General features: G+C 39.2%; 2 protein-coding genes across 3 annotated transcripts in view; one reads left to right on the forward strand and one right to left on the reverse strand.

Moving 5' to 3' along the window:
- Window positions 1–12,471, reverse strand: part of LOC144636026 (splicing factor 3B subunit 2-like) — a 59,158-nt gene that overhangs the window by 10,401 nt on the left and 36,286 nt on the right. The gene's annotated exons all lie outside the window — the stretch shown is intronic.
- LOC144636025 (calpain-9-like) overlaps window positions 1,736–12,471 on the forward strand; it is a 30,000-nt gene continuing 19,264 nt past the window's right edge. For both annotated transcript variants that reach the window (XM_078495161.1, XM_078495162.1), the window contains exons 1-5: window positions 1,736–1,873; window positions 2,108–2,276; window positions 9,097–9,446; window positions 11,060–11,291; window positions 12,088–12,168. In XM_078495161.1, the coding sequence (XP_078351287.1) occupies window positions 2,115–2,276; window positions 9,097–9,446; window positions 11,060–11,291; window positions 12,088–12,168 (825 nt within the window). In that variant the 5' untranslated portion in view covers window positions 1,736–1,873; window positions 2,108–2,114. The remainder of the gene's footprint in view (window positions 1,874–2,107; window positions 2,277–9,096; window positions 9,447–11,059; window positions 11,292–12,087; window positions 12,169–12,471) is intronic.

Raw genomic sequence — 12,471 nt, forward strand, 5'->3', positions numbered from 1 at the left:
AAACTTTGAAATTAATTTTAAAAAACCGGTGGGATAATGAGCATTATCCGAGTATTTTAGTGACTTTTTTTGGGGAGACCGAGCATTTTAGTGGGAAAAATGGAGCATTAAGGTGGAGCATTTTAGTGGGGAAACAAAAGCATAATGTACAAAAGCCTAGTTAGCGTGCGCGTGGGACGAATACGTGCCAAGAGAAAATAGCTGTTTTTCCTGTTTTCGTCTGGTCTTTAAGGCTGGTTTTCATATGTCGGGAAAATCCCAGACGATCGGGGATTTCACTGTTTCCCGACCGTCCCAGACTTTGCCGACTAATGAAAACTCGAAAATCTAAATATCCCCGATCGTCTGGGATGGTCGGGGACAAATCTGGAGAATCGGGAGCGTTTCTATTTTCCCGACGGGTCCCAGATTGCTGCGATGGTCGGCGATCGTTCAAGATATATGAAAACTCCAATTCTTAGTGTCGGGGACGTCGGCGATAGTGTTAGCTCGTTACCAATCTTTTAATTGCTTAGCTCCAGTCTCTCACCGCCCCTCACAACTAAAAATGGCGTCTGTTATTGCCGATCAAGACGACTCTGATCCCAGATTTTCCCGATATACGGCAAAATCTGGGATGGTCGGGAAACGGTAAAATCCCCGATCATCTGGGATTTTGCCGACATATGAAAACCAGCCTTTAAATTTAATAATTTTTGCGTAGCGCACCTCGAGCAAATGTATGAAAACTTTTTGACTGTATGGCTTAAGATCCGTGATAGTCAGAATCCAATTAAAACTGACATGCTCTAAGAACCTATTTTAATACGCTGTATTACGAATGTACGTGACATGATCACATGAAAACATATCAGTTTGTTTAGCCTGCGAACAGGCTCCCTACTGGAGAAAAGGGCAATAAATAAAACAAAAGTTGAAAATCGTGATCCTTTGTGTGGACTGTTTGTTCGGAGTCTTGCCACCCAGACACGCCCTGAATTATCAAGTGTCTCATGAGAGCTGAATGTAAATTTCCATTTCAAACAGTTTGCACGCGTCGGTGACTGCGAAAAATAAGTTGACTAGTTAAATTTAGCAGGTCAGATAAATCAGCGTGCGAAAATACGCTTCCTATACCTTGCTGAGAAAATACGATTTTTACTGGTTGTAATCCAAGGGAATATCCACATGAACAAGGGAATAAGATGACCGTGACCTCTATGGCAGTGTTTGTCATCGCTTAGTCCTTATAATGTGTCATGAAATTGAATTTATTATGACAAGGGCAAATGTTTTTCACAGCGGTCTTCAACTTGTGCCGGGAAACTGTACGGCTATGAAACACTGCAGTTTACCTAGGTTATGTTACTCTATTAAAATTAGTATAGAGGGCCAGGCGATTGTAAGTTCTTTATTACTGAGAAAAGCGATCGAGGGATTATAGTTGAATAAAATAATCAGGTAAACAACATAACTTGTAATGCGAGAAGCTTGCTTATTTATTCCAGACATAAAAGACCCATAAAATAAAGATTGCAGTTTTAAAAGTATGCTGTCACCTGGGTATTCAGGAGACCCACTGCGGATCACGGCATATAAATGTCAGGGTTGTTTCTGTAGTTCAGTCGAAAACGAAATACAATTACACACGATATATTTGTTATCTTTCTTTAACAACATTCAAATTCGCCTTCTAAAGATTTACATATTGAAGAGATACGCGCCACTGGCCAGGTCATAAGGAGGGGCCCCTTTAAAAAATTCCTTTGTGTTTGTATATTTCAGTGCATGCGCACGCTCTTTCTCTGTGACCGGGCGTTTGGCGGTAGTGTTGGGTTTTTCTGCACAGCGATATCAACTCTGCTTTTGTGAACTCTAACAACTCTTGTAACAGGTACGATCAACCTTTTGCTATGCATTGCAAGGGCTAAGAGTTTGTTATGACTGTTCACGTCGTGTGTTTTCGCTGTAGAATCGACGTTGTCTTATACGTGACTACGCCGTGACTCCCAATGACTGCAGCTACTAGGCGTTGTTCATTACATGTAGCGTTCGCTCGTTCGAGAACACTTCATCATTTCACTTGCTTGTCTTGACATAGTTTTGCATATTGCTTGTGTGCTTTTAGTTTCAAGATGCCTTCCAAACAGTGGTACGAAGATTACGATCAAATCAAGCGACGCTGTAAACAGAGCGGCAGTCATTTTGAAGACCCCGAGTTCCCTGCAATCGACAGCAAAGTCTTCAAGAAGCGGGTATTGCCTGGTGGTCAGTCTTTCGAATGGCTCAGGCCACAGGTACGTGTGTTGTGGTTTTACCGTAATCCTTTCGTTTTACGTTGGAGCTAGATTATTTGTAATGGAGGTTTGTTATTTCGAAGATTAAAAATATTGCACGGACTCGTTGTACTACAACTTCGATCGCCTTGAATTGTTTTATTCGGGCGTAAATTAATTAATGCAAAGAGGTTTCTTTAAATGCTGTAGACAGAATGTGAGCCTTTTCCTTTTGCTACCTCCATTTTACTGTCTTAGCTTCTTCGTTTTAAAAATAGGTCCGCAAAATAGAACATTCGATTGTCACCCACTCATGGAATATCTTAATTTAATGTGGCAAACGAAAAAATAATTGCCCTTGCTTGAAGCTTTTTGAATTTATCAAAATGAACGCTTCTTTTCTCTCCCCAGAGAATTTAGTTCAATTTTGCGAAGCGAAATATTAGGGGTCTAGAATGTATTTGAATCAAGGATGTCTCTAGAGAACTCTCTAGAATATACAGAACATTTTTTGCCAAAATTTGCATTGTTAACAGTGCAGTGGCCGTCGGAGAATACTTGTTGTGCTCAAGGATTTTTTGTCTACAACAGAATTCTTGCTAGCTCATTAAAGCTTGTAGTGACAGCGAGCAGTTCAAAGCGCAAACTACCTGCTGAATTCATTTTCTTCGACTGACATTCTTTTCATACAAATAACTCTTTGGGGAGTGTTATAAAATGCTAATTATAACGCCAAGTTAATTTTTCATCAAGGGAATTTGCAAATGCCTAAGGACTGCATGAACAAAGGGTTGCATGTATGTCAGTTTCATGTATAAGACATTGAATGTTTTAATTGTCCCATTGTTACACACATCTGGTGACATTTTAGTTTATGCTCAATATTTTCTTTTGCATAGTTCTTATATTTACTTCTCCGTAGAGTTGCATGTGTACTAGCGGAAGAAAGAAAACCATTTTGTAGGTTTTTGAGTGATTGGACAGTGGGGGCCTGGGAGAGAGAGCCGTCACGGCATTGTGACTTGTTTGCTTACAAATAAAAACATGCAAATAAATAGTTTTTAAAGTTGAATGGACTTATATTGACCTTAAGTTGTGATAATTGCCTCTTAAGTCACAAAAATTTGCTCTTAAACTGCAAACACATACCTTGTCTAGACCTGCTTGTTGTTAACAAATTGGCCACTTTTTTACATGGCTGGTAGACCATGGTAAAATGTGGTCTCTTTTTCACAGTTACCTAAATAAGGTAATCAAACAATATGCTGGGGTGGGGTGGACCAGTGTGGGGGCGGGGGTGGGGGAAGGGGTCAATACCAATGCTTGCAGACTTACTGTAGCCCCTTTTTGCATGGCTTGTAGGCCTTTGAAAATGTGTTCAATTTTTCTTTCTCAATTACTTGACTGGGCAATACAGGACAGGGCGCAAAAACGGCTGATTGGTCGAATTTTTATGACGTATCATAGCGAATGACGCCTAAGTGCGCATGCTTTTCAATGAGAGCCTGCGATCACAAATTGAAATCGATTGAAAGTGTTCGATCTCACTGTGAGTATTTTTACTGTTTATACGGTCGTACTACCGAAAAAAATCGGCTAACATGGACACTACAAGTGATAAGACCAGTAGTTGACTCTACCTTGAATCCCTGCAGTGCTGATAGGTCAATGAAATGGTTTACCAAAGGAACGATTACGCGGAAACATGGGTCAGCGATTCAAAATGGCGTGAGTCATATGCATTGTTTGTGTTTGAACTGGCTTGCAAAAAGGCCGTTTTTGTTTTAAAATGACATTTCCAGTGAGAGTCTACTACTTCAAGGCATGAACCGATCTTCTGTGATAATTTAAAACTAGATTTATTTTCCACTCCACTCTGGACATCGCCCGTGCTAATGTTAAACTGGCGAGCGTGTGTGACACTTTTGGCTTTGAGCAGGGCTTTGAGAGACTCTAATGTTCTATCTCCACGGATTAAGCTGTATTTCAAACACTGTATAGTCTGTTGAGGTTTGAAAAACGGTGAAGGGCCTTGTCCTTTATTTTGGAAATTTTCAAGTGATGTGACTCCTTGTCAAAGTCAGAACCTTCGTGGTGGTCGCAAGATGAACCATCGGAATCGCTCTCGTCCTTATCGTCACCATTTTCAAAGCTTATCCTTCGTTCTCCGAGTTCGTTTGCATCATCATTATCTTCCCCTCCCACCAGGTATCTAATATTTAAGTTCAAAGATACTTAAGAACATTTATATTGCACACATAGGAAGTTATATCCACCGTGTAACATGCTTAAAATGACAAGATTCTGTCTCTTTTGAGCAGTGTGAGTTTCATATAATATTATTAAAAATAATATAAAATCGAAACAAGCATGTACAGTGTCTGTTAACCAAGATCTCTCTATTTTAAAGTCATCAGGCGGTGATGTTTTCAACTGGAACTTCTTTTTCTAGACAAATTTTCGTTAATTTGAAAACCAGCTGTTTGACTTGTTTTCACTATTGTTATTGTTTCACTATTGTTATTGATTTTATTTATTTTAGTTTTAAGGAAGAATTAATCAACCCTAATGGGTTTCTGTTAATACATGTTACACGATGTACATGTAGAGATGCAACTACATGTAGGTGTTCGAAATATTCCTGAAGAGAGGTTGTTGCTTTCTGACCCATGAAATTGCTCAGTTTTTTTTTCAAGGAATCATTACTTTGTAGTGACTTAATCTTAAGTCACTATTATTCGCTTGCATTATTGTCTTCTTTTGAAAAGCATCTGTGTTTTTCAGGGACCACGTAGCCGTGGGGGATGGGTTGGCTTAGCCCCCCTCCCCAATATTTCTGAAGAATAGACTTACTAAGAGAAGAGTCTCTAGCCTGCAAATACAGCCACCTGTCATTTGCTTCGCATGTAGTAGCGGGAGCGAATGAGAGGGGGCTGTATTCTCAGGCTAAATATTCTCTAAAGCCCCCCACTTCAAGTCACTAGACAGCCCCCCCCCACCCACCCTGTTTTTAATGAACATTACCTGTTAAATGTTGTAGCAAGCCCTTCCATTCTTAGTTTCAAAAGCATACCTGACATTGTGTAGTTCCAGGAAATTTCCATACTCCCTCCACAGCCACAGAAGCGATTGAAAATTCCTGGGGGTTGGGGAGTTTTAAAAATCGGAGCATAACTTTGATCTACACAATGATTTTGATTGTTGTCACTTTTTTGTAATACAGCCTCTCTGGACGGTGTGACTATGATTTAAATGAACAAGCAACAGTTCAAAATATGTATTGGAGCACAATTTTAATAGGGCTTGTGAAGCCAGTGAAGGGTCTGGTTCTCCTGGGAATGCATTATAACCAAGAATAGACAGTGCTGATCAAGTCTACAGTCTAGTACCTGTAAGTAATATCACTGCAAAAGTAAAAGCTGTAAGCAGGGCTAGAGGAACTGTTTCTTAGCATGCAAAAATTACAAAAATAGTCAGTGTTTTATGTGGGAATGGCATTGGTTTCAGGGGGGATTCATTTTTATGTTGGAATGGCATTTGATTTAAGGGGAAATAAATTTTATGGACATGACATTTCATTTTGAGCGGGGGGGGGGGGGGTCCGGTTGGTGTTTATGGGTGCAACGCTTATTTCATTGGAGATGTGTTCATTAAATAATTATTATTCTCCTTAAAGTGGACTTTATTCCACTTAAATTTCAATGGAGAGGCCTCTTCATGTGTTGGGAAAGTTCAGCCACATATATTGTATTCTTCCGTAATGGATCCCTCCAAATCTGAACATGGGTTAATTTATTAACTGTCAGTTGCTTAAGGTTATGTTAACTTTCAGCTGAAACTCAACTATAGACATTCATATTGACTGCTGATAACAACTACCAATAAGAGCAACAAGACAACTGATGGCAATTACAGAATAACAGCCATGACTTAGCATGTGTACAGATAATAGTCTCTTTAGAGTGTATAGGATTATTTTAAGGATTCAGTGCCCTAAAATACAAATACACTGCATGAGAAATATTTCCCTGTAGCCTGCCATGTTGGTAGAGTTTCTTCTGTGGGGAGGGGGAGGATTTTTTCTTTAGGAATAATCTCTCAGTCTATATAAACTTCTTGTACGAATAAATCTGTTACATGTAATTTTATTCAACAGAATGCATTTGATCTTTATCAATAAATAAATAGCACCAATGATGGAAAAATGTATTCCAAAAAATGATTTGGGAATACACAACATGTACAGCATGAAAAAATAAATTTCATAAACTACTCTCTGGCTTATTCACTGACCAATTTAACTCTTAGTATTGACTATAACAGGGGGTTGGGGGAACTTATTTGTCTTGATGAGGAGTACCATGAAATCATGGGTTATAACCCCCCTGTTATATATGCCCATCTACCTCTGACTATAAGCCCCCCCCCCCTTCCTGGATATAAGCCTCCCTCTCCCAATACTGTTCTAAATATTGAAATAAATTTGACTTATTTTAATCAATGCTGCTGTAGCTTATTTCAAAACATTGTTTTTATTCAGCTTATAAGCCCCCTTGGATATAAGCCCCCCGGTTATGAGACCATTCAAAACCCCCTATGAAGTTTTATAAGCCCAGGGCTTATAACCGGGATTTTACGGTATTCACTGTGACCCCAACTAAAGCCTCCCTGCTCACCTCCCTGTCAATTTTCTTTGATGGTTTGAGGCAGCTCTTGTTGACCAGAGTAATATTTGTGGACAGCTGCAGTTTTGATATTGGTTCTGAGGTGGGTCATTCCCTGCTCTTCAAGCTCTCTTTCTGTTCCATCTGCTGCTCTTGCTATGGAACAGCTCTTCATTTTTTTTATTATTTTTTTTTATTTTTTTCTCTTCATGTTCAATAGAGAATAGTGCTCTGTAGCACCCATCCAACACAGTGTAAGCTACATAATTAAGCTTAAGTTAAATTAAGGACTACAGGCATATGAGATAAAGATGTATTTTTCAACAATGACACAAGCATGGCACAAAGAAAAATGCTGAGCTTTATGAATTAAAGATGGAAACTGGAAGCCAGCAGCCATCCAAGTTTATGATAAACCTATGAGGCCTACACATTACATTTGTAAGTGAGCTTGGTAAAATTATAATTTTAATGTTGTCTTCTTTTGAGGGTCAATAAAAAGAATGAAAAGTTTTTGTTCTACACGAGTTTCAGTCACTGAGCCTATAGGATGTTACGAGTGGCTAAGAGTATGTTATGCAAGTTTATGATAATTGTTCCTTTGTATTATACAAGAAATTGTAAGTGCAAGTAGTCACTAAATTATAAAGAGTTGATGATACCATGTTGGCTCTCAAGTTACATGAATGAATGATTAAACCTTGAAATTTTTTCCGAAGCATATTCTCCCCCGCTCAATTTACTGTTTGTTTGTTTGTTCTTGGTTTTTCAACAAATATTCAATTTGTTGAGTTACTTCTATTAGCTAAGTAACTGTGTTTACAGCATAATTTCAACTGAAGGGGACATTTTTTAACCTAAGAGTTTACTTTAGCAGTCTAAGTTCAGGACTTAAATGTCTGACATCACGATAAAGACCTTCAGTAAGGGACTGCATTTATTTTAATCTATATTTACTTTATTTCGTATATTTTTTTTTTTCACCTGTCCTCAACACAGCCATTCTACTCTAATATCTGGGGAAGCCATTGCACAGCTTATTAGTCGTACACACATTACAATTTCGTTCAACAGGATAAATTTGTGTTTTATGTACTGATTAGCATTAGGCATATCATAATACACCACAACAAGAAATAAAATAATCAAATAACAGTTTATTTGACCTTTCATGGTGCATTCCATACATACTATACGTTTATACACTTTACATAAAGTCTTGAGCTATCGGGCATACGACTCAAAATAAACAAAAGACGAATGAATAGCACACAAGCGAAAATCACAATAAGAGTAGGCATAAGTGTGTTCTACTTACGGATTCTTCCGACATCTTTCCATTTTTTGCAACCAAGTCAATGAACAAGAAGCATTTAAAAATTTTCATCAGAACGAAAAAAAAGTCATATTTGATATGTTTCGTAGAAATTAACAAGCTGCAATTTAGTGCTGTTAAAAACCTTAGCGGACTTGACATGACCTTAAGTGAAGGCAAAACTTTACCTTGGGTGAATTTGGAAAAGCTGAAAGTTACTTTTCAGAAGAGGTGTCTTCATCGCCCGATAAAACTGAAAATATCGTTTCGATCGCTTCGATCAGAGTCAAAACATCAACACGAGTGATTGTAGAGATTAGCCGAGTTGTTTTGAGGGGCCTTGAGCGAGCAAGATGTTGCAAATTGTCATCGCCATTACGTGTTCGTTTTTGATTCGTCGTCCGCCATTTTGAAACTCTAATGGCGGGAAGACGGCTAGGATCTTACTGCGCATGTTCAGCCGTTTTTGCGCCCTGTCGCAATACAGTAAAAAGCTGGGGGAGGAGAGGGGGCGGGATAGCTTAGCAATGCTCATTTAGATGTACTCACAGTAGTACTGTCACCAATTGGGCATTGGAAATTTAGCCCAATTTCTTTAGTTTCATTGTTGTGAATTGTTGGCGATGCCCTCATAGGGTCTTGGTTTTTTCTGCAAGGCTAAAAAGTCTTGAAGATATTAGTGACACTGTCTTGGAAAGTGTCAAATTTTACGACCCCCTTTGCCCTCCTTCTATGTTACCAAACATTCTATTACTAAGACGACAATAATGTTGACTTGCAGAAAATTGAAAAGTCGAATGGATGTAAAATATTTAGTAGCTCATATTCAGGGCCTTGAGTTTCTTCTGTTCTTTTTCTAAAGGAACTTTTGGACAAACAAGGAGAAGGACAGAGAGCGAAGATGTTAGTGGGCGGGGCATCTCGCCTTGACATCAATCAGGGTATGCTGGGAGACTGCTGGCTGTTGGCGGCAATTGCGTCATTGACACAGGAAGAAAAATTGATGGAAAAAGTTCTTTGCGTTGGCAAGTATGATGACTTTGGTTCACCTGGATACTGCGGTGCATTTAAGTTCAACATTTGGCAAGATGGTCATTGGACAGAAGTGGTCATTGACGACCGCTTGCCAACGTACAGGAACAAACTGGTCTTCATGCATTCAAAAGACAAAAATGAGTTCTGGTGTGCCCTACTGGAGAAAGCCTATGCCAAGTATGTACCTGTAAGGCAGTTACAAACCTGTTAGCAGGTCCGTTACCAGGAATTTGCATGGGGGGAGGGAGGGGGTGCGTCTGAACGCTGAGAGGACTGTTTCTACCGTTTCAACCATTTCTACTGTTTCTACTGTTTCCACCGTTTCAACTGTTTTTACTGTTTCTACCGTTTAAACAGAGTTCCCACTAGTTTTGAAAGTTAAGGGTCCTTGGGACCCCCAGTTCCAAAAAGTTGGGGGTCCTTTTTGCTTTTCAGGGGTCCCCTGCCTATTACTAATTTTATTGTTTTAAACACACAGAGACAAAACCCAAAACCGGGTGATAACATAATTAAGAAAGTTTTATTTTTGGAATAAAAGTGTGCCCTTCGTGTTTACATTACTAGAGCATCACCTTATGTTCGTGTTAGACCTGAGCGCTGGAAATTATTTGCTCCGTGCACAAAACTTTGTGATGGTTTAGGTTTATGGCCATACGCATCGAGGCAAACTTTGCACTTCATTTGTTTTTCTGTCGACTCATACTTTAACCATTGAAACTCCTCCAGCCATTTTGGACAAAACTTACGTTTCTTCAGCTGGGCATCATCCCGGAGATCTTTATCACTTTCAGGTTTCCTCGATGTTGAATGCTGAACAATTTCGAATAAAGTCTTTTGTGTTGACATGACCAGTGACAAAATGGCGGCTCACTGAAGCACATGCTAAGATGATCGCAAAGATGTCTGGGTAGGGCCTACTAGACCCAGTCTCCTAACTTGTCTGAACTTGTTTTTTCTGCGTCCCAAGGACGCACTTTGGCAAAAAACTGTGTGTCCTTTACATTTTTTGTGCGTATATGACGCACACCTGTGCGTTAATGGGAACTCTGTTAAACCGTTTTTACTGTTTCTACCGTTTCCACTGTTTGTACCATTTTTTCTGTTTCTAACATTTCCTCTGTTTCTACCGTTTTTACTGTTTCTATCGTTTCCACCGTTTCTCCTGTTTCTACCGTTTCCACTGTTTCTACCGTTTCTACAGTTTTTACTGTTTCTACCGTTTCCACCGTTTCCACCGTTTTTACTGTTTCTACCGTTTCCACTGTTTGTACCATTTTTTCTGTTTCTAACGTTTCCTCTGTTTCTACCGTTTTTACTGTTTCTATCGTTTCCACCATTTCTCCTGTTTCTACCGTTTCCACTGTTTCTACCGTTTCAACCGTTTTTACTGTTTCTACCATTTCTTCTGCTATTACTGGTTGTCCTGTTTCGAGCGTTAGTTTGTACTACTAACGTAACTCTATGACTCCATGACTCCAGTGACCTATCGCTAGCACAGCTTAAAATAGATATTCAGTCTTATGGTCTTTGCAAAAATCATTTCAGGATCTTGCTTGGCAGGGTTGATTGTACATAATAAATTACCGGTAGGCAGCTTAGTTTTGGTGTACCCGAAATCAAGATAACTTTTGAAAATTTCCAAGAAAAATGGTTAAATTTAGGTCATGGAAACCTTTGAAAAGTCGTGGAAAAAAAGGTCATGGAAGGTCATAGAGAGTCGAAAGAGTACCAACCCTGTAAGCCTTATTGATTGTTAGTTACAATTGATAACATGCTGTGTGTTTTTTCAGGCTGCAAGGGTCATATGAAGCTCTAAAAGGAGGTCAGACAATTGAAGCTATGGAGGATTTTACTGGGGGTCTGGGAGAGGACTTTGATATGAAGAAGATTCGAGACCAATTAGATAAACTGAGATACTCCAGTGATGACAAGAAAGCTGATCTGGAGAAGCAGAAGAATGAATTGTTCAAAATAATTCAGAAGGGCTTAAGAAGAGGTGATCTCATGGGCTGCTCCATCACGGTAAGACTATTACTAACTGTTCTTGCTGCAACACATTTTGAATTGATATATAGTAAATGGAATAATCATGATCAGAAAAAAAAGTTTTAACCAGGTGGCCTATAAGACTGAGCCGGTTCATTAATCACTATAAGCTGCTTCAAGCTTCTTGTTTTTAATGACCTCGACTAATTTTTAAAGCCTGTTTTATATAATATTAAGTGGGTGGCATGGTGGCCTAATGGTTAGTGCGCTGGACTCAGGGTTAAGTGGTTTGGGTTCAAGCCGTGGCCAGGGGTCACTGCATTGTGTTCTTGGGCAAGACCTTTTCCCTCACATGTAGTTCCTCTCTCCACCCAGGTGAATAAATGGGTACCGGGAAATAGACCACTTTCGTATTCTCAGTATTGGACTGGAACTAGCTTGCAATGGAGGCTCATGCGGGGGAATATCATTAAAAACAGCTTCATGTCATTTGCATTTGAAAAGATTACCCGCATGAGCCTCCATTGCAAGCTAGTTCCAGTCCAATACCGAGAATACGAAAGTGGTCTATTATAAATAAGGGTTGGGGGTGGGGGAGATATCCCTGTGGGATTAGCATCCCATCCAGGGGGAGTAGAACTACTCCTTGTTGCTTCATGCATATGCTTTATGCTACAGAATCAGGGATAAGCTCCAGCCTTAAAAGTCTTCTAGGCTTGAATGCAGATTCGCGTTTTCAACCTCATCATAATTTATACACATGGTTGAGTGGCGTTTATTTACTGTTTGTTTGTATCAGAGGGTGGTTAACTTATTGTTATTTATCTTACAGGCTGCCCCTAATCAGATAGAAGCTAAAGGTGACTTGGGATTGGTGAAAGGCCATGCATATTCTGTCACAGGAGCCACCACCGTAAGACATCATAAACATCGATAAATTATTAACAAATTTATATGTTTTAAGGGGTTTCAAAATGTTTGAAGTAGGCTTCAGCTACTGGAAGAGTAGGTGGCTGTGACAATTTGTGACTTGTTTGTCGCAAGCTAATTGCTTTGACCAGAGTAACCGGCAACATATAATTAAATAACCAGCAAAACTCTGGGGACTTCAAATCTACAGTCATTGAAATTAGGAGAAAGTTTAATTTGTAAATTGGTTCATTTTCTTCACTTTCACAAACAAGAAAAAAGACCAAAAAAACGAAAATAATTATTA

The sequence above is a fragment of the Oculina patagonica genome, chromosome 13 (assembly GCF_052425735.1).
Source record: "Oculina patagonica isolate OP01 chromosome 13, crgOcupat, whole genome shotgun sequence".
Lineage (NCBI taxonomy): Eukaryota > Metazoa > Cnidaria > Anthozoa > Scleractinia > Oculinidae > Oculina > Oculina patagonica.